The 25,868-nt window shown below is 49.1% G+C and overlaps 2 protein-coding genes across 11 annotated transcripts in view; one reads left to right on the top strand and one right to left on the bottom strand.

Annotated features, from left to right (window-relative positions):
- Nucleotides 1-2,619, top strand: part of Phldb1 (pleckstrin homology like domain family B member 1) — a 64,076-nt gene extending 61,457 nt beyond the window's left edge. For all 8 annotated transcript variants that reach the window (XM_045146242.1, XM_045146241.1, XM_045146243.1 and 5 more), the window contains 2 exons: nt 318-403; nt 1,283-2,619. In XM_045146242.1, the coding sequence (XP_045002177.1) occupies nt 318-403; nt 1,283-1,423 (227 nt within the window). In that variant the 3' untranslated portion in view covers nt 1,424-2,619. The remainder of the gene's footprint in view (nt 1-317; nt 404-1,282) is intronic.
- On the bottom strand, nt 2,582-24,604 carry Treh (trehalase). Of its 3 annotated transcripts, XM_012950898.2 has the most exons (15): nt 24,472-24,604; nt 8,159-8,259; nt 7,877-8,021; nt 7,710-7,797; nt 6,562-6,662; nt 6,332-6,424; nt 6,131-6,247; nt 5,897-6,019; nt 5,669-5,718; nt 5,357-5,551; nt 4,282-4,499; nt 3,963-4,074; nt 3,492-3,604; nt 3,188-3,241; nt 2,582-3,009 (listed from the first exon to the last, which is right to left on the bottom strand). In XM_012950898.2, exons 1-15 carry the CDS (start codon nt 24,561-24,563, stop codon nt 2,869-2,871), a joined length of 1,743 nt encoding a protein of 580 aa, XP_012806352.2. In that variant the 5' UTR covers nt 24,564-24,604; the 3' UTR covers nt 2,582-2,868. The 3 variants fall into 3 exon arrangements, with proteins under 3 accessions (XP_012806352.2, XP_045002182.1, XP_045002183.1); XM_045146248.1 differs by lacking the exon at nt 3,492-3,604 and having other exon boundaries at nt 2,933-3,009; XM_045146247.1 differs by lacking the exons at nt 3,188-3,241; nt 3,492-3,604.
- Between the last annotated feature and the right edge of the window lie 1,264 nt (nt 24,605-25,868).

Below are 25,868 nucleotides of genomic sequence, written 5' to 3'. Positions count from 1 at the left end.
GAACTTGCTCTGTAGCCTAGCCTGGCGTCAAACTCATGGCAGTCCTCCTACCTCAGCCTCCTCAGTGCTGGGATTAAAGGCAAGCACCACTAAACTGGCTTCTTTTTATGAGACCCTGCCTCTGAAGAGAGCTGCTTTGCAATTCTCTACTTGTGAGGGAGGCTGAGCATTACTGCTATCTTCAGGGTACCCTTTCAGACTTCATTTTGGTGCCCTGGGGAGCTAGGACCATCACCCATTTCTCAGATGGAGAGTGAGCTCAGGCCAGCAGCATTCTGTGCTCGGGGCTGCTCAGCCTGGCCTTCGTTCCTTTGCAGATAAGCATGAGACGAAGTTGAAGGGGGTCATCTACTTCCAGGCTATCGAGGAAGTGTACTACGACCATCTGCGAAGTGCAGCCAAGGTGAGGTGGAGGGCAGCAGAGGGGGGCTTTAGGAACAGCCGTGGGAAAGGGGTGGCCCAGCAGAGCGCAAGCCTGCATCCTTCCCCGTTGAGGCTCTGGCCTCATCTTTGTTCTCTTTGCCGACTTTTCTCTTTGTTTTTCCCTCTACTCCCAGAAGAGGTTTTTCCACTTCACTATGGTGACTGAGGTACCCTTCCTTCATGCCTGTAACCAGTACTTCACAGTTAACGCCTCCAGTGCCCTGTGCCCTCTGACCCCTGACTTGCTCCTGCATCCCTCTAACTCTTGCCCCAGGCCTGAGGCTGGAGTCCCACTTGCTGCTTCCCTCCCTGAAGATCACCCTGAGGGCTTGGGCAGTGCAGGAGGGGGTGCTAAGGGTGGGGACACCTGCAACTAGGTTTGAGAAGGGACTTGATGAAAGATTTTTGAGGTTAGCCTAAGGCAGGCAGCTCAGCTTCCCTCCTGCCAGCCTTCCCACCCCACCCCACCCAGCTTCTGTTTCTGGGGTCTGGGCCAGCATCCTGATTATAGTTTTTCCCAAACTCTTTTTTTGCTTAGAAGAGAATCTGGTCCCCACTGGAGCACCAATTCTTGTGACTAATTCCCTTGCACTCGCTTTGGAACCTGGGGTTGCCAACACCGTTGTCTTCAGCAGGATGTGCCACTGCTGGGGTCTCAAGGGCTTAGAGAGCCCAAGACTTGCCCTGTGTTATAAACAAGCATGTAGGGCAGTGAGGACTGGCCTTTAGCCCATTTAAGACTCTGACCTTAGTTGCAAGGCTTCCTGGGTGCTGTGAGGGGAAGGGCAGAAGGAGGTAGATGAGAATATTCTGGGCATGTGTGAGCCCCATCTCAGACCTTCCTGTTTTGCCTTTGCAGAGTCCAAACCCAGCCCTCACTTTCTGTGTGAAGACCCACGACCGACTGTACTACATGGTGGCGCCATCTGCAGAGGCCATGCGCATCTGGATGGATGTCATCGTCACTGGGGCTGAGGGCTATACTCAGTTCATGAACTGACCACTACAGACCTTCTGGGTCCTCTGGTCAAGCCCAGGACCCGTGCCCAGCTACCTGCCTCTCTGCTTATCCCTGGAGACGGTGGCACCCTGGGCGCTGGGCCGCTCCAGAGCCAGGTGCAGCAGAGAGCCCTGAGGGCTTGTGTGCAAGAAGACTTCCTTGTCACATTCTGTGAGGAGATTGGTGCTCGAGGATTTGGGCCCAGGTCCTTAACAAACCAGAGGAGAGGACGGGGGAGGGAAGCGCTTTGTTGCCTGCTGGTAGCCCAGAAGTTCAAGGTCCCGCCCAGGCCTATAGGTCACCGAGCTGGCTTCTCTCAACGCTGGCCTAGCACATGTTTTCTCTCTGTAAAGGACAAATTATGGTACCAGAATCTGCCAAAGATCCCCTCTTGCCTCACCCCCTGTGCAGGGGCCTTGGGGCTAAGCAGAGCCACATACAGAATGGGGGAGCAGCTCCCACACACACTGCCCAACCCCACTCTGCCTCCTAATTTTTCCTCCTTCAGACTTTTCACTACTTTGCTCAAGGGTCAGAGACCTTTAGTATCATCCTTGAGGTTGCAGTAGGCCCATCACCGTGGTCTCCATGGTGACTGCTTCATCACCATGGTTACACACTACTTGCCACACTCACTTTGTGGTTCGGCCCACTGCTTCAACAGTGGGCCACCTGAGGGCATATGCCATCATCTCTCCATCCCTGGCCCTGGGGGGCATCTCACAAGGCAGGAGGGGTCTGAATACCTCCCTGACTCCGCCTGTGTCCCCAGCCCCCCAGTCCAGCCCTCTCCCTTCCACTCGTGCCTTGCTTAGAGCCAGAAGGGATGATGCTGGGGGATCCAGTACCGGAACAGCGGTGCCCAAGGGAGGGGAAGCTAAGAGGGCTGTCCTCCGGGTGCTGAGAAGGCTTCAGTTCCTGATGGGAGGAGGGGAGCGTGGGGGCTCCCAGAGAGAAGGGCCCAATGGAGGCAGAAGCCCTTGGCAGCAGCATCTCCCTCTTACCTCCCAAGGGCAATGGAAAAGGAGAGTGGAGGACCAGGCCTCCAGCTGCCTGGCCTCAGCCTTCACGCCTTAACACTAAACCACCTTCCCTACCCTCCTCCCCAGCACTGGGCCCTGGGTTGCTTGGCCTTGCTGGGTGTTTTGCAGTATTTGTAAACATTTCAGCAGAACAATAAAGCATTTTTGACTATGTATGTGTGTGGTAGGCCAGGTGTATGGGTAAGGTGCTTTGGGCAGCAGGATTCATTTTTCCCCCAAGAGTAGGATTTCTACCCTTACGAAAGTTCCAGGAGAGACCCAGTCTCCAACTCTGACCTGCAGGTCACTGCCACCTCATGTACCATGAACAGAAGACAGCTGGGAGGTTGGGGCATGAGGCGGAAGGGAAGGGTTAACAGGCGGGAGCTGGAGGCAGGGGAAGCAGTGAGGCTTTTGTCTTGGTCACCATGCCAGGAGATTGAACAAAAGGGCAACTACGAGGCAGTGGGGTCCCAGGAGAGCCATCTGGGTTCCCGAGGTCAGTCGGTCACCATAGTAGTCCAGAAGCAACAGGGCTACTCCATTGGTCCAGCCGAATCCCTCCTAGAGAGAGACCATGCCAGTAGGGCTGTTTTTCAGGAGATGCTCTTCCCAAAGATCTGACACCACCTAGCCCAGGGGCACCGAGGAGCATTCATACTGGGGCACACAGGTCTAAGAAAGTCATGTCTACTGTGGCAGTTGCAGAGCCCAGGCGTTTCCTTAGTCTTGGCTGGCTTACCTGAACTTCATATTCCCCACCACCACCTGGATGTGCACCATTGCTGACGTCATACTGAGGGCAAGAGGATGGGCAATAGGTCAGACTATCCTTAAGGCCACCACCCAAGCTGGGCCACAGTCTGTGGGAACTCCTGGGACGAAGCAGTCAAGACCTGCTGCTCAGGACCCTGCAGTGCGCACAAATGACCACTTGGTGCCGCCACTGTACTGGCTGTATTCCCGGTGGCCAATGGACCTCTAGGACGACCGACCATCCTGCTTCTCCCTCCCAGTGGTAGAGAGGGACTCCTCCGCCAGCTCACCTTCTCATACATAGCTGACTTCTGGGAGTAGACATCAAAGTTGGTTATGATCCAGTTCTGGGCCAGCTGGAAAGCTACTTCTTGGGTCCCAGGGGAAGCTGACCTGGCCAAGCCTAAACCCCACCCCAAACAGGACTTGAATCTCCAGGGCTACTACCCACGCAGAACAAAGGCTTGGGCCTTACGTTCCCAGAAGTGGGAAGAGGGATGGGCAATCAACCATGCTTTCTGCACCTATGAGCCCACCAGCCTTTAATCTAGTGCCTAGGTTTGCAGGAGGGAGACAGCAGCGCTGGTCACACCAGACAGGTGGAGTGGGTGTGTCAGCTAAAGAGGATGCCAGTTGCACAGAGGAGCTAGATAGTGGATGAGGGTCCCTGCGCCCTTATTCACAGCTCCTGGGCTGTGTCACTGCAGAGCCCTACATGCTGAGGCCAGGCCCTGGCTGATGCCCCATGCCTGCCTCCGTACCTCTGATGACCAAGTCCTGAAGTGGGGCCCAGGCATTAGGGAAGTCCCATTGCTGGCCTGTCTTCTGGAGAGAGGTTGGGATCCCATACTGGTAAGTCAAGATCTTGCTGTCCTAGAAGGTTCCAGACGTTGCTGTGATTTGAGTGGTGGTGACAGGATGAGCCAGCATGCCGGGCCCTCAGGGAATCCAGATCTGCCCTCCCTGACCTTGCCTCACAGCTGCCCCTGGTGGCCCTAGTGAGACCTGCAGGATAAGACTGGTTCAAACAGCAGGAGAGTCCTGTCTCCAGGAGGCCAGACCTGCCCCCTGTCCTCTTACCTCCAAGTATTTCAGAGCCTTGTCAGCGACGTCAGGGTTGGAGAAGCAGCCGGCCCAGAGCGGGGTGAGGTTGGAGGGGTAAAACTCCACATTCTTTTTCCTGTTCTGCCAGTCATAGTCAAACCAGGCGCCTTTCTGCTCATCCCACAGGATCGCCTCCATGGCAGCCAAGCGCTGGGCCCGCAAGTTTCTGTACGTTGTGGCCTGGGCATCATTCCCTATGTAGCACGGCTTTTAGTCTCACCAAGCAGGGCCCTGATCTTGGGTCCCTGGCCTCTACTTGCCTACTTCCATCTGTGCTCCTCCCCAGGGCCCAAGAAATCTGAAGGACTAAGCAGACTGACTCCCCAGAGCCCACAACTATTCATACCTCTAGGTCCTGGAGCTCCCTGAGCTAATGACCCCGTATGGCTCTCAGGGACTCCCTGGTCTGTCACCTGGGTCCATCCCCCCGAGGGTGGTGGCTCTAAGAGGGCTTTGGACTGTGGAAAGAGTGTGAATGCACATACATTGAGGTGCCCCCGCATAGAAAAGGATGGGGAGGAGGCTGGAGAGATGGCTTAGTGGTTAAGGCGTTTGCCTGTAAAGCCTAAGGACCCAGGTTTGGTTCCCCAGTACCTGTAAGCAGATGCACAGGGTGGCGCAGGTGTCTGGAGTTCGTTTGCAGTGGCTGGAAGCCCTGTGTGCCCATTCTTTCTGTCTGCCTCTTTCGCTTCCTCTCCCTCTCTCTCATAAATAATTTTTTTTCTTTTTGTGTTTTTCAAGGTAGGGTCTCACTCTAGCTCAGGCTGACCTGGAATTCACTATGTAGCCTCAGGGTGGCCTTGAACTCACAACGATCCTCCTACCTCTGCCTCCCAAGTGCTGGGATTAAAGGCATGCACCACCATGCCCAGCTAATAATTTTTAGAAAAGTATGGGGAGTGGGAAGACAGGGTGGGCTCCACTTATGCTCATGCTGATTCCCCCACCTGGGTCCTGGGTATAAGTGGGCTGGGGAGCCCTTCACTCCAGTATATAGCCAAGGCCAACACAGAAGCACACACTGGACCACCCTCTCTCCTAGGGTCCTCACCCAGTATGGAGTAGAATTTACTCATCAGCTCTTCTGCTTGGCACAGGAAGGCATTCAGGTCAACGGGTACTAGTTTGCTAGTTCGGATGCTGCTGAGCAAATCTGGGTTTGGGCCTCCAACAAGCCAGCGTGAAGAGAAGTCCCAGCCAGATTCAGTCCCAGCCTTGAGCTCTGCCCACAGAGCCTCTCGGTCTCCTGTGAGGACAACACAGTGTGCCCAGGCCAGGTCTGCCTTCAGGGCTAGGCAGAGTAGACTGAGGTCTGACGTGACCCACAGAGTGCCCTCCTTACCTCCTGGTACCTGCTACTCACCTTCAGGCAGGGGGTCTGCCAGCTCTGCATCTTTGCTGTAGGACTCTGGCCTGACAAAGAGAAGGGAAGAAGCCTGGTACTGGTGGGTACAAAGCTCCTCTGTGCCAGCAGGGGGGTTGGCCATGTTGGCTCAGCAGCAGCTGCCCCTGCCCAGCTCTAGGTCCTTGCGCTGCAATTCACAGCAGCGTACAGATGAGGGATGGGCAGATGGGCAGGCTGGCTACTCACCTGGGTCCCCCATAGGGGACGTAGTAATGGTTCAGTTTGTAGCTCTGTCCCCCTGAGCTCACAGAGATAGTTCTGTTCACAGTCCAGAAGTCCAACTCCATGGCTAAGGTGTCGATATTCTCCCTGCAATGGAGGCGGACAGTGCCTCAGCCAAGGCACCAAGGCCCTGCCTTCGGTCCTAGGAGGTCTGGGGCATAGGGAGTGCCTACAGGGTAGTCGAGGCTGGGGACCCACCTTAGGAAGGTGGTGTCGTTGGTGTGAGTCACGTATCGATCCATCATGAGGGTCAGAAGTGGGGGCTGGCTCCGCTGCAGGTAGTACACACGCCCACCGTTGGGAATATGCCCGTAGCTGTCAAGAGGGTCCCTACTGAGATACCCTTGCCCCTGGGGCATAGACAGTGCAAGCCCAGCTCCCTTCCCAACTTCCTCTTACGTCTTCACCAGCTCCAGGAAGTTCTGCAGCATGCCTTTCACCGTTGAGGCCATCTCGGAAAGGAGCAGACCCTCCATGACCCAGTAGGAGTCCCTGGGGGAGGGAGCAGCGTGCATTACCCTGTCCTCTGCCTTCTACCCTGTACTCCCAGGTTGGCAGGATAAGAGCTGTGGGTTCTCCTCCACAGCCAGCCCAGTGGGCTCCTTGGCATCTTGGCGCTAGGTGCTCACCAGTAGTAGAACTCAACAAAGCGCCCGCCGGGCACAATGAAAGGATGTTCTGAGTAGATCAGAGAGAACCGTTCAGGGTGGCTGCGGACCTCTGGCTTCATCTGGAGTCAGGAGAAAGGGTACAGGGAACCGTAGCATTGGCATGGGGGAGGAGGCTGCAGACAATGCCGGCGGAGCTCCCCTGGCACCCGTAGCTGGACCTTTACTGCTGCTCCTGCTACTTTTCTATGGGGATAAGACCAGATGCTGAAAACCTTGGGGTCCTCATCCTTCATGTGCCTGCCTTTGGGGTGCTGGCCCAACTTGACAGTGAATAGAAGCCCTGACTACTCATCACAGTGCAAGATGGGTGGCCACTAGGAGGTGGCCCAGCTGGGCTGAGTGGGTGAGGCGGTGCCCGCTGCAGTCTCCCTCCTCGCCCTGGGTCAAGCCAGACCCAGAGGTCAGTGCCCCCTTCCAGGCTCGGGCCCCTTTTCCCAGGGCAGCAGCTAAGCAAGAGGAGCGAGGAGCAGTGTGTGGTTTGCACAGGGCCCACTGGGCACTTCCTCTGTTGTGTCTGCTGGGTCCAAGTATGTGGACCTAAGGCGTTTTGAACCAGGAGCCCAATGGGGGTCTGGTGTGTTCCCACTAGACTAGACAGCTATACACATTGAGGAGAATGGCCGAGATGACAAAGGGACCTGAAGCAGCTCCAGACCTCTAGTGACCAAGTAAGAGGAGAGAACCCAGGCCATCCTGTACAACCTTGAGCAGACTACTGGGCCAAGGGCAGAGAAAGTCCCTCAACACTTAGCCACAGTTACTGCCCCTGTGACTGACTGTGACTAGCCCAGGAGCTCAGGAACGGAGAAGGCAGAGGACATGAGCTTCTGCTCTATTCCCAGGACACAGAAGGCAGCGCCACAGCCTGCAGTTGGCAGGACGGGCTACGTTTGCTTGGAGAACTTCCTGCAAGAGGCGAGGGGTTGGAAGCCAATGCTCTCTTCTGATATCAGAAATCCTGCCTGAGGGCTTCTGTTTTGGGCTCAGCGTTGTGTTCTCAGGAAATGTCGCTCTGAGGCGCCGTGAGCCCCACCAAACACAGCCCTGTCCCGTCCCAATGGCGGTGTTGACCCGCATGTCCTGGGGCTGGCCCAGACTACTGCTACCTTCTTTCCCAGTTTCTTCCAGATGTGGTGCAGTTGTTCTGCCCAGACACGAAGCTTAGCATCAGAGATCTTCTGTAGGAACTGGGGGCTGGAAGAGCAGACCCCATAGGGTTCAGGGCATATCCCCAACTGAAGGGCCCTTTCCTGTCCTCTACCCAGACCTGTACCTATCTTTCCAGTCCTCAGGCGTCCAGGGCTGCAGTTCCTGCCCCACAGGCTGGAAGTACTGCTGGACGAACTCCTGTAGCTGCTGCCTAGGGATGCTGTGGTTGTAGATCACAGCCAGTTTGCTGAAGTTTCCCAGGACTTGGTCTGGAGAGCAGGCAACAGGGAGGGAGGGAGGGGTCAGCAAGGTACCCTAAAGAGCCATCCCGATTGGAAGGGCCTCTACTGCTTCCACTCCTGCCTTCTTCAGGTAGGGAGTCTGGGGGAAGATGACGTGGCTTCACCTGGAGCTGTAGATAGTGACATGTCCACAAACTGCTTGTCATCTTGGTAAAGCTTGGCCATCTGCACTTGGTGCAGGAGCTCCCCATGGCAGTAAATCTGACTTCAAAGACAGGGGTGAAAATGGTTAGAAGAGAGGGCCAGGGGCGGCTTAAGTAGTTAAGGCACTTGCCTACAAAGCCTAAGGCCCCATGTTTGACTCTCCAGATCCTTATAGCATCCTGCTTAGAGGTCACTCCCTCTACTGATTGACAGTTTGGAAAAGATAAGATCAATCATCTAGCGGACTGCGTGGCATGCTGTCATCTCAAAGTGATGGCAGAATTGAATGATAAAAAGTCTCTATGGTTCGGTTTTTACTGACTCAGCCCCTGGCAGATGCGCAGTGACAAACTGAACTATTAAAAGGATGTATAGGGCTGGAGAGATGGCTTAGTGGTTAAGATGCTTGCCTGCAAAGCCAAAGGACCCAAGTAAGTCAGAAGCACAAGGTGGCACATGCGTCTGGAGTTCGTTTGCAGTGGCTAAATGCCCTGGTTTGCCCATTCTCTCTCTCAAATGAATAAATAAATAAATAGCATATTTTAGCCAGATTGGTGGCACATGCCTTTAATCCCAGCACTCAGGAGGCAATGATAGAAGGATTGCCAAAAGTTTGAGGCCCCCCCTAAGAAACATAGTGAATTCCAGGTCAGCCTGGGCTAAAGTGAGAACATACCTCAAAAAAAATTATATATACACACATTATAATCACACTAATTCCCCCACTAAGTATGTATTTATATGGGGGGAATTATGGGCCAAGGGCAGAGAAATACATATATGGGGGAATTAAACATAATAACAGCCTCATGACAGACCCAGTAAAGTTTCTTTGCCAAATAAATATTAAAAAAAAATTAAAGCCGGGTGTGGTGGTGCACACCTTTAATCTCAGTACTCAGGAGGCAGAGGTAGGAGGATTGCTGTGAGTTCGAGGCCACCCTGAGACTACATAGTGAATTCCAGGTCAGCCTGAGCTAGAGCGAGACCCTACTTTGAAAAATGAAAAACAAACAAAGAAACAAGGATGTCTAGCTTTCCAATCCACCTTCTGCAGTGGGGCTGCCACCAAGATGCAGATTTTCGTAAAAACCCTTACAGGGAAGACCATCATGCTCCAGGTTGAACCCTCAGACAGTACAGAAAATGTAAAGGCCAAGATCCAGGATAAGGAAAGAATTCCTCCCGATCAGCAAAGGCTGATCTTTGCTGGTAAGCAGCTGGAAGATGGGCCTACTTTTTCTGACTACATTAAAAACGGAGTCCAAGCCAGGCGTGGTGGTGCACGCCTTTAATCCCAGCACTTGGGAGGCAGAGGTAGGTGGATTGCTGTCAGTTGGAGGCCAGCCTGAGACTGCATAGTAAATTCCAGGTCAGCCTGGGTTACAGTGAGACCTTACCTCAGGGTCGGGGGGGGGGGGGGGCGGGAGGAAGAATTGTTATACTACTCCCAAGAAAAATAAGCACAAGAGAAAGAAGGTTCAGTTTATAAGATGGATGAAAATGGCATAGTTAGCCACCTTCGTGAGGAGTGCCCTTCTGATGAGTGTGGTGCTGGATTTTATGTTTAGCCACTTTGACAGACATTAGTGTGCAAATGTTGTTTGACTTACTGCTTCAACAAACTAGAACACATAAAATTGTAAATGAGTTAATAAAAGCCACAGACAATAAGTAAATAAATAAATAATGAAAGGATGTCTGGGGCTGGAGAGATGGCTTAGCGTTTGCCTGCGAAGCCCAAGGACCCAGGTTCGATTTCCCAGTACCTACATAAGCCAGAGACACAAAGTGGCACATGCATCTGGAGTTTGTTTGCAGAGGATGGAAGCCCTGGTGCACCCATTCTCTCTATCTGCCTCTATCTCTTTCTCTCTCAAATAAATAAATAAAATGTTTTATCAAATGTTCCTGGTCCTCACCCCAGACTTTCTGAAATAAAAAGAGGGGGGGGGGTCTGGAGAGATGGCTTAGCAGTTAATGCATTTGCCTGTGAAGCCAAAAGACCTAGGTTCAATTCCCCAGGACCCACGTAAGCCAGATGCCCAAGGTGGTGCTGAGTCTGGAGTTTGTTTGCAGCGGCTGAACCCCCTGGAGCACTCTTTCTTTCTCTCTTTATCTCTCTCAAATAAACACATAAGTAAAATATTTAAGAAAAAGAGCTGAGTGTGGTGGCTCACACCTTTAATCCCAGCACATGGGAGGCAGAGGTAGGAGGATCACCGTGAGTTCAAGACCAGCCTGAGATTACAGAGTGAATTCCAGGTCAGCCTGAGCTAGAGTGAGACCCTACCTCGAAAAACAAAACAAAACAAAACAAAGAAAAAAAAAAAAAAGGATGTCTGAAGTGGGGAGACAAAAGCATGAATTGTGTACTCACACTAAAACTGACATAAAGGCCGGGCGTGGTGGCACACGCCTTTAATCCCAGCACTTGGGAGGCAGAGGTAGGAGGATTGCTGTGAGTTCGAGGCCACCCTGAGACTCCATAGTGAATTCCAGGTCAGCCTGGGCTAGAGTAAGACCCTATCTCAAAAAAACAAAACAAAACAAAAAAATGACATGGAGGAGAGGTTCCCACTAGACAGACTCTTCTACTTGGAGGGGTGATCTGCGGAAAGGGATATGCCAGCAGTGGAGCTCTGGAGTTTCCCCCCACATCCTCTTGCCTCCTTTTTTCCTAACTGCTGGAGTGGTCCCAGGACCAGGAAACAAGGGGATTACCAAGCAGTTGCAGTCAGGTCTGCATTGCTGGCAGAAAACACCTGACCAAGAGCAGTTTTTGGGGAGACAAGGTTTATTTTGACTTACAGACTCAAGGGGGAAGCTCCATGATGGCAGGGGGAAACAATGGCATGAGCTGAGGGTGGACATCACCTCCTGGCCAACATCATGTGGACAACAGGAACAGGAAAGTGTGCCAGATACTGGCATGGGGAAACTGGCTATAACACCCATAAACCCACCCCCAACAATACACTGCCTCCAGGAGGGGTTAATTCCCAAATCTCCATCAGCTGGGAACCTAGCATTCAGAACACCTAACTTTATGGGGTACACCTGAGTCAAACCACCACCAGCAGCCTTTCTGGTATAGCCTGCCTTCCTCCTGCGTCATTGTCTTAGCATACCAAGCGCACACTCATGCCATTTGGGGAATTCCAAGACCTTACAGGTTGTTTCTCAGAAACCCAGAATGAGCACATTCTTTTTTAATTTTTATTTTAAATATTTGTATCTTTTTGCAAGCAGAGACAGTGCATGTGCACACTAGGATCTCTTGCCGCTACAAATGAACTCCAGATGCATGCACCACTTTGTGCATCTGCCTTTACATGGGTACTAGGGAATCGAACCTGGGCCTTTAAACTTTGCAAGCAAGTGCCACTGAGCTATCTCTCCAGCCCCAGAGAATGGGTACATTCTTCTTCTTCTTTTTTTCTTTCTTTTTTTTTTTTTTCGAGGTAGGATCTCACTCTAGCCCAGGGTGACCTGGAATTTGCTCTGTAGTCTCAGGGTGGCCTCGAACTCATGGCGATCCTCCTACCTCTGCCTACTGAGTGCTACGATTAAAGGCGTGTGCCACCATGCCAGGCAACCTTCTTTAATATACAATAGCCCATCCCTTGCTTTTGGACATGGGTTCCTTGTAGCAAAACAGTGATATATCTCTCGGCATCTCCTTTTTTTTTTTTTTTTTGGCTTTTCGAGGTAGGGTCTCACTCTAGCTCAGGCTGACCTGGAATTCACTATGGAGTCTCAGGGTGGCCTTGAACTCATGGCGATCCTCCTACCTCTGCCTCCTGAGTACTGGGATTAAAGGCATGCACCACCATGCCCAGCATAGCATCTCCTTTTTTTTTCTTTTCTTTTCTTTTTCTGGTGTTTGGAAGCATGTAGTCTCAGGTTGGCCTTAAACTCATGGTGATCCTCCTACCTCTGCCTCCAAAGCGTTGGGATTAAAGGCATGAGCCACAACACCTGGCTAGCATTTTGTGTGACATTAAAAAATATATATTTTAAACCAAACATGGTGGCACATACCTTTAATCCTAGTGCTGGGGAGGCAGTGGTTAAGAGGATCGCTGTGAGTTCAAGGCCAGTCTTAGACCACATAGTGAATTCCAGGACAGCTCCACAGAAAGTTCAGCCTGGGCTAGAGCAGGACCCTACCTCAAGAAATAAACAAAAATCATTTATTTATTTGAGAAAGACAAGGAGACAGAGAGGGAGTATGGATGTGCCAGAGCCTCCTACCACTGCAAATGAACTCTAGGTGCATGCACTGTTTTGTGCATCTGACTTTACATGACTATTGGGGAATCAAACCCAGGCCATCAGGCGTTAGAAGCAAGTATCTTTAACCTCTGAGTCATCTTTCCAGTGAATTTTAGATCAGCTTGGGCTACACTGAGCCCCTACCTTGGAAAACAAACAAACTGTTATTCATGAAGCAAATAGCCCTGTGGGCCCATTGACTGTCCACAGGGCACTGTCCAGTGGTAGTAGAGTCCTGCAGCTCCTTTAGCTTCCAAGTCAGCACTAGGGAAGAGTCCACAGGCTCTTGAGCTCCGTGAGCAGCTCTGTCCTGGTGCCATGTTCACGCATTACTTATTCAGAAAGGTTCCATTACACCGGTTCCCCTGAGCACTGCCCTCCCTCTGAGACTTCACTTCAACATGACTCAAGGGGCCATAGGTCTTTCAGGTGTTAGCAGGATATTATGTCCCTCAGCTTTAGAGGCAAATAGCATCTGATATGAACCTAATAATTGCTTCAAAGCCAGAAATTCTCTCTAGTCCAAAGTCTCAGCAATCATTCTGGGAAGGTGCTCAAAGGTTCATTCTATGTTCCACAGAAAGTTCTGCTGGGCAAGCCAGGTGTGGTGGTGCACGCCTTTAACTGCAGCACCCGTGAGGCAGAGGTAAGAGGATCACTGTGAGTTCGAGGCCAGCCAGGGACTACAGAGTAAGTTCCGGGATAGCCTGGGCTAGATTGAGACCCCTCCCCCTCAAAATAAAAGAAAGGAAGGAAGGAAGGAAGGAAGGAAGGAAGGAAGGAAGGAAGGAAGGGAGTTTTGCTGGGCATGGTGGTTCATGACTATAATCTCAGTGAAGGATAGGAGAAAGCCAGTCTCTTTTAGGCAACTTCAGTTCGATATTGAGGCCCAGAGAGAACCAGGAGATGCCACCCCACATGACCCCTGGTCCCCGCACAAGAACAGAACTCTTGGCAAAACCAGAACTCCTGTCTGATCGAGACTGATCTACTGCGCCCCTGCTGCCCACAGTCTCGTGTGCTGCTTGCGTGGACTGGCCCTGGGGTCCACTCTTCAAATCTGCAAACCAGTCAGGTCTTGCCCTTGCATAGGTGAACCTGTCTCTATAAAAGCTACATTCAGCCTCCTCCCCCTCTGTCTGTGCTATTCTTTCTGGATTCCCTCTCAACCCTGCTCAGAGGCACGAGTCTAGTCTCCACCCAGCTAGGAGAGCATAACATTGTCTTGATCTGAACTTTTCTGCTTGCCTCTGTTTTGTAGTCTGGAATAGCTCCCCACTTTGATTACTTGTATGGTTTTCCTCTTGTCTCTCAATCTACCATGCATGTACTTCCCTTAAACTCCAGATCTACCACGCAGGTGCTCTCACAAACACTAGGCTTGCTGCCTGTGTAATTTCCTTAAACTCCAGGTAACCATCATGTAACTCGCATTACTCATTTCTCGTCTGAATTTCTTGGTCTCTGCTTTGATATTCCCCTTCTTATTCTTCCTTGAGCCTCACCATTTGCCAGCTTAACTTCCCTCCATAGGAAAGCACATGGCAGGTGTCTATGTGTGTTCCTTCAAAGTTTCCTTACACAAGCTCCTAAATCCTATCCTCCACTTGCTTGCAGCTTTACTCTAGTCTCTCTTTAAAATCCTCAGCTTCAGCCGGGCATGGTGGTGCACGCCTTTAATCCCAGCACTTGGGAGTCAGAGGTAGGGGGATCGCCGTGAGTTCGAGGCCACCCTGAGAGTACATAGTGAGTCAGGTCAGCCTGGACTAGAGTGAGACCCTACCTCGAAAAAACCAGAAAAAAAAAGTCTCAGCTTCAGGCTGGAGAGATGGTTCAGTGGTAAAAAGTGCTTTCTGTTGCTGAGGTCCTTGGTTTCCCACCAGGAATAGGTGGTAAGACCCTATTGCTGAAGACTCCATATACTTGGGCTGCAAGGCCACTGAGAAATCTTGCTGGATCTGAGCTGATAACCTCCTCCATTTAGACCACAGAAGAAGCCATTCTGCATGCAGTTCAATGGGAGAAAGACAAATCATCAGTGAAGATATTCATCAGTGGATACTGCAAGCCATAATTGGCCAGCCAGGCCAAATGAGCCAACAGGTGCAATAGTGGCATGTCTGTTATGGGGGAAACCAACTGCTCTCTAATTGGACTGGAGGCCCTCTCCATGGGAGGGAATATATCCCTGATACTGAAAACTTAAAACAGGGGTAGTCATGAGCCCTAGGGGTGTAACGTCTGCTGTTGTCTGGCCAAATGTATATATTATGCTTATCAAGCTGCCCAGTAATCACTTCTGTTAATATTCACACCCTTATATTAATGCTACTCTCACTTTTGGTAGAGAATCTTCTCTTTTCAGATGGCAGTGACCTTGGTATGACTCAAAAGGTATCATGGTGATGGAAAGAAATAACCACAGTGCTTAGTACTGCAATATCTCTATCACACCTCCCAAGGCTCAGGGTCTAATGTGGAAGAGGTGGCGGAAAGAATGTAAGAGCCAAAGGAAGGGCAGGACTCCATACAACATGTTCTCTCCAGACACAAAATGGCCTGGATATCCATGGCCTCACATTGACTGACCCTACCTGCATAAGACCATCATAAGAGGAGGAAAAGATCAAGACATCAAAAGTAAAAGAAATACTGATTGAGATGGGGAGGGGGTATGATGGAGAGTGGAGTTTCAAAGGGTAAGTGGGGGAAGATAGGGTATTATCATGGGGTATTTTTTATAATCATGGAAGTTGTTAGTTAAAAAAGTTTAAAAATTTTTAAAAAAGAAAAAAATTTTAAAAAGTGCTTTTTGCCAAGCCCAAGGTCTGGTTTCAATTCCCCAGTATCCACATGAGCCAGATGCACAAGGTGGCACATGCATCTGGAGTTGCTTCGCAGTGACTAGAGGACCCAGCATGCCCATTTTCTGCCTGTCTTTCTCTACATATATCTGCCTCTTTCTCCTTTCTCTGTCAAATAAATAAATATTTTCTTTGTTGTTTTTGTTTTTCAAGGTAGGGTCTTACTCTAACTCATGCTGACCTGGAATTCAGTTTCAGGGTAGCCTCGAACTCACAGCGATCCTCCTACAAGCCAGGCATGGTGGCACACACCTTTAATTCCAGCACTCTGGAGGCAGAGGTAGGAGGATCGCCGTGAGTTTGAGGCCACCTGAGATTACATAGTGAATTCCAGGTCAACCTGGGCTAGAATGAAACCCTACCTCAAAAAAAAAAAAAAGCTTCTAAATTCTTAAGTGAGCTTTCCACGTGCCTACAGCTCTAATCCCCCAACACCCCCCCCTTTTTTTTTTCCAGGTAGGGTCTCACTCTAATCCAGGCTGACCTGGAATTCACTATGTACTCTCAGGGTATCCTCGAACTCATGGCAATCCTCCTCCCTCTGCCTCCCAAGTGCTGGGATTAAAGGCGTGTGCCTGGCTCTAATCCCTTTTTAAAACCTTAGTTTCTTTTACTTTTCACACATTTTTAGCTTTACTATAATCTCTCTTTAAAGGCCTTAGTTTCTTTTAAACCCCAATCTCCCTTAAATAAACCTCACAATTTATGATTTTCCCCTAAATAAACTTAATAATTCATAATCTTCTTAACTGGGCATGATGGCGCACGCCTTTAATTAAGCACTGAGGAGGCAGAGGTAGGAGGATCACCACGAGTTCAAGGCTACCCTGAAACTCCATAGTGAATTTCAGGTCAGCCTGGACTCGAGCGAGACCCTACCTTGAGAAAACAAACAAAGAATTAATAAAGATGGACTCAAGAAAAACAGAATATTTGTGATTTTTTTGAGGGGTGTTTCAAGGTAGGGTCTCACTCGAGCCCAGGCTGACCTGGAATTCACTATGAAGTCTCAGAGTGGCCTCAAACTATGGTGATCCTCCTACCTCTGCCTCCCAAGTGCTGGGATTAAAGGCATGTGCTACCATGCCCAGTTTATTAATTCTTTTTTTTTTTTTTTTTTTTTTTTTTTTGAGATAGGGTCTCACTCTAGCTCAGGCTGACCTGGAATTCACTATATAGTCTCAGGGTGGCCTCAAACTCACAGCTATTCTCCCTCTGCCTCCCGAGTGCTGGGATTAAAGGTGTGTGCCACTATACCCGGCTCTTATTATTTTTTAAAAAAATATTTTTATTGGGCTGGAGAGATTGCTTAGTGGTTAAGGCGCATGCCTGTGAAGCCTAAGGATCCAGGTTCGATTCTCCAGGTCCCATGTAAGCCAGATGCACATGGTGGTGCATACATCTGGAGTTTGTTTGCAATGGTTAGAGGCCCAGGCATGCCCATTCTCACTCACCCTCTCTCTCTCCTTCTCTGTCTCTAATAAATAAAAATAGATATTAAAAATATTTTTATTTATTTGCAAGCAGAGGGAGACAAAGAGAGGGAGAGAGAGAGAATTGGCATGCCAGAACCTCTAGCCACTGCAAAAAAAAAAACAAAAACAAAACAAAAAACCTCCAGATTCATGCACCACTTTGTGCATCTGGCTTTATGTGGGTACTAGACAATCAAACCTGGGTTGTTAGGAATTTGCCATATAGTCCCAGGCTGGCCTCAAACTCATCAAGAACCTCTTACCTCAACATGCTGACATTAAAGATGTGTACCACCATGCCTGGTTTATAGACACGTTTTCACTTTGCTCAAGTAGATACCCAAGTGTGAAAGTTCTAGGTCATATGGTAAATGTTTAACATTATAAAAAAAAGCTACCAGACTGTTTTCTGTCATGGTTGTATCCTTCTCTATTCTACCAGAAATGACAGAGGGTTCCAATTCCTCCACATTTTCCCAACACTTAATTACTGTCTGCTTTGTGTGTGTGTGTGTGTTAATTCTAGCCATCCTAGTGTGTATGAAGTGAATTTTCATTGCTTTGTTTGCTTCTTTTGGTTGGTGGGTTTTGTCTTATTGCAGTACTGGGGATGGAACCAGGAGCCTCTCCCATGTTAGGTGAGCAAGCGCACTACATTCCCACACCTCATTGTGGTTTTCATCTCCAGTTCCCTTATGCCTAATGGAGAGAGGTATGAAAATGGAGAGGGACTACTAATGGGTGCACAGTTTCTTGTGAAGGTGATGAAAATGTTCTAAAATTATGCTGTAGCTGGGAGTGGTGGTGCACACCTTTAATCCTAGCACTCGGGAGGCAAAGGTAGGAGGAACGCCGAGAGTTCGAGGCCACCCTGAGACTACATAGTGAATTTTAGGTCAGTCTGAGGCAGAGTGAGACCCTACCTTGAAAAACCAAAAAAAAAAAAAAAAAAAATTATGCTGTAGCTGGGAGTGGTGGCACACACCTTTAATCCCAGCACTCGGAGGCTGAGGTAGGAAGATCCTTGGGAGTTCAAGGCCAGCCTGAGACTACATAGTAAATTCCAGACTGGCTTGAGCAAGATTCTACCTTAAAAAACCAAAGAGAAAAAAATAAAATCACAAGTTGGGCTGGAGGCATTGCTTAGTGGTTAAAGTGTTTGCCTGCTAAGCCAAAGAACCCAGGTTTGATTCCCCAGGACCCATGTTAACCAGATGCACAAGGTAGTGCATGCATCTGGAGTTCGTTTGCAGTGGCTGGAGGCCCTGGTGCATCTATTCTCATTCATTCATATTCTCTCTCTTTGTCTGTCAGATAAATAAATAAAAGTAAAAAATATTTTTTTTAAATCACAAATAATCTGTTCTTGACTCCATCTTTATTAGGGATTCCCATGATCTCCTCCAATTTCATAATTTGCTAAAATACTTAAACTCAACAAATCACAACTTTTTGTTAAAGTTTTTTTTGTTGTTTTTGTTTCTATTTATTTATTTGAGAAAGAGAGAAAATGAACATACCAGGGCCCTCAGCCACTGTAAATGAACTCCAGATGTATGTGCCACCATGTGCATCTGACTTACAGGGGTCCTGGGGAATCGAACCTGGGTCCTTTGGCTTTGCAGGCAAGTGACTTAACCGCTAAGCCATCTCTCAAGCCCTAGTTTTTTTTTTTTTTTTTTTTTTTTTGGTTTCTTGAGGTAGAGTCTCACTCTGGTCCAGGCTGACCTGGAATTAACTCTATCATCTCAGGGTGGCCTTGAACTCATGGCAATCCTCCTATCTCTGCCTCCCGAGTGCTGGGATTAAAGGTGTGCACCACCACGCCCGGCCCTAAAGTTTTATAATTAGGGAACAGATCAGGATGAGCCAAAAGCAGACACACGTAGGGTGGAGCTGTGAGAGTTCTGACCACTGCTACGTGGCGTCCTGTGGAACCACAATGCCTCGCCCTCCTGAATGACCGGTGTGTCCCCAACCAGGAAGCTCAGCCAGGCTTTGGAGTTTAGAGCTTTTGTTTTGTTTTTGAGGTAGGGTCTCACTCTAGCCCAGGTTGACCTGTAGTCCCAGGCTGGCCTCGAGCTAACAGGATCCTCCTCCTTTAGCCTCCTGAGTTCTGGGACTAAAGGCATGCACCACTGCACCAACTGGAGTTTAGAATTTTGAGCAGGGTCTCATTATACAGGTATGATTCATTGAATCAATGGTCACAGGCTTGAACACGCTGTCCAGTCACCTTCCCCTTTCTGAAGGTCAAAGGTGCACACCTTTAATCCCAGCACTCTGGAGGCAGAGGTAGGAGGATCACCCTGAGTTAGAGGCCACTCTGAGACTCCATAGTAAATTGTAGGTCAGCCTGGGCTAGAGCGAGACCCTACCTTGACAAAACAAACAAAACAACAACAGTTAAAAGGCTAGATATAGGGCTGGAGAGATGGCTTAGCGGTTAAGCGCTTGCCTGTGAAGCCTAAGGACACCGGTTCGAGGCTCGGTTCCCCAGGTCCCATGTTAGCCAGGTGCACAAGGGGGCACACACGTCTGGAGTTTGTTTGCAGAGGCTGGAAGCCCTGGTGCGCCCATTCTCTCTCTCTCCCTCTATCTGTCTTTCTCTCTGTGTCTGTCGCTCTCAAATAAATAAATAAATAAATAAAAAATAAAGGCTAGATATCGGGCTGGAGAGATGGCTTAGCGGTTAAGCGCCTGCCTGTGGAGCCTAAGGACTCCTGTTCGAGGCTTAACTCCCCAGGACCCACGTTAGCCAGGTGCACAAGGGGGCGCACGCATATGGAGTTCGTTTGCAGTGGCTGGAGGCCATGGCGCGCCCATTCTCTCTCTCTCTTTAACTGCCTCTTTCTCTCTCTGCCTGTCATTCTCAAACAAATAAATAAATAAGAATAATAAAAAAATAAAAATTAAATTAAAAAAAAAGCTAGATATCATGTCCACAGCTCCAAGCTTTTAAATACATTGTCAGTGTTTTCAGCATGGCTTGTTCTCCATAATGAGTCATTTTGGTAGCGATGACTAGGAACCCACCACAAGTCACTTTTTTCACATAAACTATCAAGGCTCGCTATAAGCAAAAATGACGCTCCTCAGATTGGCCATCATCATGAAAACAAATGATCATAAATGTTGGTGGGGATGTGGAAAAAGAGGAACCCTTCTACACTGCTGGTGGGAATGAAATCTGGTCCAGCCATTGTGGAAAACAGTGTGGAGGTTCCTAAAACAGCAAGATTGATCTACCATATGACCCAGCTATAGCACTCCTAGGCATATATCTGAAGGACTCATCTCATTTCCTTAGAAGTACGTGCTCAACCATGTTTATTGCTGCTCAAGTTATAATAGCTGGGAAATGGAACCAGCCTAGATGTCCCTCAACTGATGAGTGGATAATGAAGATGTGGCACATTTATACAATGGAGTTCTACTCAGCGGTAAAGAAAAATGAAGTTATAAAATTTGCAGAAAAATGGATGGACCTGGAAAGGATTATACTAAGTGAGGTAACCCAGACCCAGAAAGCCAAGCGCCACATGTTCTCCCTCATATGTGGGTCCTAGCTACAGATGATTGGGCTTCTGCGTGAGAATGAAAATACATAGCAGAGGCCAGTAAGTTAAAAAGGAGACATAAAGGGAAGAGAAAGGAAGGGAGGAGGGTACTTAATAGGTTGATATTGTATATATGTAAGTACAATGATTGGAATGGGGAGGTAATATGATGGAGAATGGAATTTCAAAGGGGAAAGTATGGGGGTGGGGAGGGAGGGAATTACCATGGGATATTTTTTTATAATCATGGAAAATGTCAATAAAAATTTAAAAATTAAATAAATAAATAAATAACTTCAAGGAAAAAAAGCGTGTGCCACAAAAAACAAAAACAAAAACAAAAACGCTCCTATCATGTGGGAAATTGCAAAGGCTTTAAGGTTATCTACCAGAAACCCAAGAGGAGCACTAACCAGATCCTTTGTTAGGTAGCAAGAGGACGGAGCAGTGAAAGATTGACTATTGCAGGCTGCCGTGTTCAGACCTGCTCTTTGTACTGGAGTCCTGGCTCCTGGCTCACCCTGAGGAAACACTGCTCACCTGGAATGTGGGCTGTACTGGGAAGTTAGTTATTTATTTAGGAGAAAGAAAGAGAGGCAGATAGAGGGGAGAGAGAGAGAGAATATGGGCTCTTGGCCACCCACCACAAAGTTCAAACCCAATTTCAGAGGCTTGGAGACCCATACCTCCTTATAGGACCCTCAAGACAAGCCCAACGTCAAGCCTCATGGGCATTTCCTGCCTGGCACTCCCTCGTGTGTGTTGGCATACACGGTTGCGGGAAAAGGGAAGCACTGTCCCGTCTCCATGAATCCCCTGGGAGGAGAGCTAGAGGGATAAAACCTTCTTTTCCTCTGGACTCTGCCACACATGCCTGGACCTCCTGTGGCTTTCGAATGTGTCCTGCACTACAGGAAGCCATAAACACGCATGTGACCAGTCTAAGCACGCCACTGACCTGCGGCTGATCTGACGGACAAGCAGCAGGTCCTCTGGCTGCACGTGCACTTTGCAAGCAACCTAACTGAACGCCACATCATCTCTGAAGTCCTTGTTACTGCTGACCAAACAAAACCTACTCAGTTCCCCAGAACCTTCCTTTCCCTTCCCTTCTTGTCGGGTGTTCTCCTTTGTCTCAGGGGCAGTAACTGCCGCCTATGCACAGCCCAGTTCTGAGGGATTTCTTTACTCTGAAGTCCTTGTGTACTTGCTCAGAATAAAAACTACTAATGATCTCAGATCCTTTCCTTTCATACTCTTGCAACTGCGTGACAGGGGCCTAAGCTGGAGAGGGACATAGTGACTCCATACTGTGAACTTGTATAGGGAAGTTCAGCTTAGCTGGTGCCTTAGAACATGGTCTCGGGGGCTGGAGAGATGGCTTAGCGGTTAAGCGCTTGCCTGTGAAGCCTAAGGACCCCGGTTCGAGGCTCGGTTCCCCAGGTCCCACGTTAGCCAGATGCACAAGGGGGCGCACGCGTCTGGAGTTCGTTTGCAGAGGCTGGAAGCCCTGGCGTGCCCATTTTCTCTCTTCCTCTATCTGTCTTTCTCTCTGTGTCTGTCGCTCGCAAATAAATAAATAAATAAATATTAAAAAAAAAAAAAAAGAACATGGTCTCACCTGCACTTGAACTTGATGCTTGGCATGCTTTACCACAATGGGTCACCACAAGACAAGATGATTTTCTGGCTGTTGCTAAATGCAATCTTTAGCTTCCGTATTAACCACTGCTTGCTTGCAGTTGCAGGAGAGAGAAAATGTAGGGAGGGGAGATTCCAGAAAAGTTTCTGTTTTTTCTAAAATCAATTGAAATTGAGTCTTGGTTTTGTAAGATTATGATTACTGAACTTCTGAACTGTGAAACTAAGATGTGCAATCGTATGGATTTCTCCTACAAAAGGAGCCCTGAGGTACAGCCTGGCACTGCATTCAGGCTCCTGAGTTTTGGATGTAGTCGCCGGCTGGATAATAAAGATTACTTTCCTCCTAGTTGGTGTCCGTATAGTCTTCTCTGGAGGTTGAGGTCTGGTGAGGCCACAACTGGACATAAATATTTTTTTAAAAGAAATTCACATTTTATTTTAGTTTATTTATCTGAGAGCGATAGAGAGAGAGAGAGAGAGAGAAAGAATGGGTGCACCAGGGCCTCCAGCCACTGCAAATGAATTCCAGACACGTGCGCCCCCTTGTGCAACTGGCTTACATGGGTCCTGGGGAATCCAGCCTTGAACCGGGGTCCTTAGGCTTCACAGGCAAGTGCTTAACCGCTAAGCCATCTCTCTAGCCCCAATATATATATTTTTTGTGTGTGAATTTTTGAATTCACTCTGTTGTCCCAGGCTGGCTTCAAATTCTCAGTTATCCTATCTCAGCCTCCCAAATTCTGGGCTAAAAGGATATTTTGTGTGTGTGCTGAGACAAGAGCTCTTCCACTGAGCTAAATCCCTAGCCCACATTGACAACCCTTAATAACTGTGTCTTCGAAAGACATCCCTGAGGGCTGGAGAGATGGCTTAGCGGTTAAGCGCTTGCCTGTGAAGCCTAAGGATCCCAGTTCGAGGCTCGGTTCCCCAGGTCCCACGTTAGCCAGATGCACAAGGGGGTGCACGCGTCTGGAGTTCGTTTGCAGAGGCTGGAAGCCCTGGCGCGCCCATTCTCTCTCTTCCTCTATCTGTCTTTCTCTCTATATCTGTCGCTCTCAAATAAATAAATAAATAAATAATTAAAAAAAAAAAAAGACATCCCTGAGCTCGTTTGCGGGCTGGAGGCCCTGGCACGCCCATTCTCTCCCTCCCTCCCTCCTTCTGCCTCTTTCTCTCTTAGATAAATACATTATATATATATATATATATATATATATATATATATATATATATATATATACACATTATATATATATATATATATGTATTTAAAAGATATCCCTGGGCTGGAGAGATGTTGTCTCTCTGTCTGTCTCTAACCCCCCTCACAAGTAAATAAATAACAACAATATAAATATCCCTTTATTCATTTGCAGAGACAAAGAGAGAAAAAGACAGCCAGACTGGCAGACATAGAGACATAGAGACAGAATGTGGTCACCAGAGCCTCTAGCCACTGCAAATGAACTCCAGATCGATGCACCACTTTGGGCATCTTGTTTTATGTGACTATTGAGGAATTTAACCCAGGCTTGTAAACACCTTTAAATGCTGAGCCATTTCCCCAGCCTGTTTTGACTGTTCTTGAGAGAGTTCAAGATGGAGAGGAGGGTGACAGCTCTCTAAGTCCACAGGGAATGAGGAGAGCTGCCACAGTAAGAGACAGGAAGGCTCGCTCAGCTCTGTGTTCCGTGAGCATTCTGGTGGAAGCTGAGGCTCAGGAGGGAGGTTTGACATTGCTATGGCACAGCAGCAGCGTCAAGGCAGGGCTGGATCTCAAGTGCTGTGGATAGGCCTTAGACCTGCTCACATTCAGGCTAGCGAATGGGGCCGAAAGCTTGCTAAGACAATCAAGAGAACAGCTCTGCTCAGTCTGAGGAGTGGCTGGGAGGGTGGACTCTGGCCAATGGCTCTGGACTGAGCACAGGAAGCCTCAGGCAGCTCCAGCTTATCCTAGGCCCTCAAGGTCCAGTACCTAGCAGCCAATCTACCAGACAGGGTCCTGACTTTCTTCCCCTCCTCCTGAGGGACTGACACTCCCCCCAGCCTTGCAGCCTGGCCTTTGTCCCTGTAGCAGTCCGGTTCGCATTGCTGGTAGAAATCAGCCAACCAAGAGCAGCTTCAGGGAAAAAGAGATTTATTTTGGCTTACAGGCTCGAGGGGAAGTTCCACGATGGCAGGGGAAAATGTTGGCATGAGCAGAGGGTGGACATCACCCTCTGGCCAACAAACATAAGATGGACCACAGCAACAGGAGGACGTGCCAAACACTGGCAAGGGGAAACTGGCTTTAATACCCATAAGCCCGCCCCCAACAATACACTCCCTTCAGAAGGCGTTAATTCCCAAACCTCCATCAGCTGGGAACTTAACATTCAGGACACCTAAGTTTATGGGGGACACCTGAATCAAACCACCATAGTCCCCATGCCCAGCTACTGCACCCACTTACCTCTCACAGGGTGGCGGTAGGGTCTCATGGGTCCTGAGCCCCAGCCCCATTAGAAGTAATAGGTGCAGCTCCCATGTCACCCCAGTCACCATGGCTGTGGCTGTGGCCGTGACTGAAGGAGCAAATCCCTGGCACTACTGGATCACTGGGCATGATCTGCTTCACCTGCCTATCTAGGTCATCCAAAGTCCAGGCCTTGAGGCGTGGCCACCTGAGAAGATGTGTACTTGCTGCCCCTGCTCTTTCTTTCTTTCTTTTTTTCTTTCTTTCTTTCTTTCTTTCTTTCTTTCTTTCTTCCTTTTTTTTTTTTTTTTTTTGAGGTAGGGTCTCACTCTAGCCCAGGCTGACCTGGAATTTACAATGTAGTCTCAGGGTGGCCTCGAACTCATGGCGATCCTCCTACCTCTGCCTCCCGAGTGCTGGGACTAAAGGCGTGCGCCTCCGCGCCCGGCTCTGTTGTACATTTTTGCTTCTTCCGTTCTAGTCTCAGCTGGTGTCACAAGTTCAGGCCCTTTTTCTAGTTGTGTGAATGGAGTTGGGGGGATGGGCACCTAAGGACCAGGGCCATAGTCAAGGTCACCCATGTAGGAGCAAGATGCCAGGTCCATGAGTGGCCCCCAAACCACTAGCCTCAGAACATTTCACACAAAATGGGCCCATGTGATGTCAAACTCAGAGGTCCTCACTTTGATAAACAGGAGACACTGGGATGATGGGACAGCTCGCCAGGGAAGAGGTCAGGAAGCCCTACAACAGTGGTGCCAACATCTGCAGTGGGTCTTTTTAAAAATATTATTGGGCTGGAGAGATGGCTTAGCGGTTAAGCGCTTGCCTGTGAAGCCTAAGGACCCCGGTTCGAGGCTTGGTTCCCCAGGACCCACGTTAGCCAGATGCACAAGGGTGCGCACACGTCTGGAGTTCGTTAGCAGTGGCTGGAAGCCCTGGCACACCCATTCTCTCTCTCTCTGTCTCTTTCTCTCTCTGTCACACTCAAATAAATAAATAAAAATGAACAAAAATATTTAAGAAAAAATATTTATCATGTGTGTATGTGGGGGAGGGAATTACCATGGGATATTTTTTTATAATCATGGGAAATGCTAATAAAAATTTTAAAAAATATATATTTATTATGCAGGGTGTGGGTGGTGCACGTCTTTAATCCCAGCACTTGTGAGGCAGAGATAGGAGGATCGCCATGAGTTCAAGGCTACCCTGAGACTACATAGCGAATTCCAGATCAGCCTGAGCTAGAGTGAGACCAAAAAATGGGCTGGAGAGATGGCTTAGCGGTTAAGCGTTTGCCTGTGAAGCCTAAGGACCCTGGTTCGAGGCTCGGTTCCCCAGGTCCCACGTTAGCCAGATGCACAAGGGGGCGCACGCGTCTGGAGTTCGTT

This window comes from Jaculus jaculus, chromosome 3 (assembly GCF_020740685.1).
Source record: "Jaculus jaculus isolate mJacJac1 chromosome 3, mJacJac1.mat.Y.cur, whole genome shotgun sequence".
Classification (NCBI taxonomy): Eukaryota; Metazoa; Chordata; class Mammalia; order Rodentia; family Dipodidae; genus Jaculus; species Jaculus jaculus.
The sequence above is the reverse complement of the archived record's forward strand: the minus strand, read 5'-3'. Positions and strand labels throughout refer to the sequence as shown.

What these genes read in the sequence shown, in the direction of transcription:
- Treh (XM_012950898.2), bottom strand. Translation starts at nt 24,563, where the DNA reads ATGGTGACTGGGGTGACATGGGAGCTGCACCTATTACTTCTAATGGGG. An exon ending in CTACCGCCACCCTGTGAGAG is followed by an intron (nt 8,260 to 24,471) that starts GTAAGTGGGTGC and finishes CTGTCTTTGAAG; the next exon opens with TCAGATTTACTGCCATGGGG. An exon ending in TCAGGACTTGGTCATCAGAG is followed by an intron (nt 3,605 to 3,962) that starts GTACGGAGGCAG and finishes GGTGGGGTTTAG; the next exon opens with GCTTGGCCAGGTCAGCTTCC.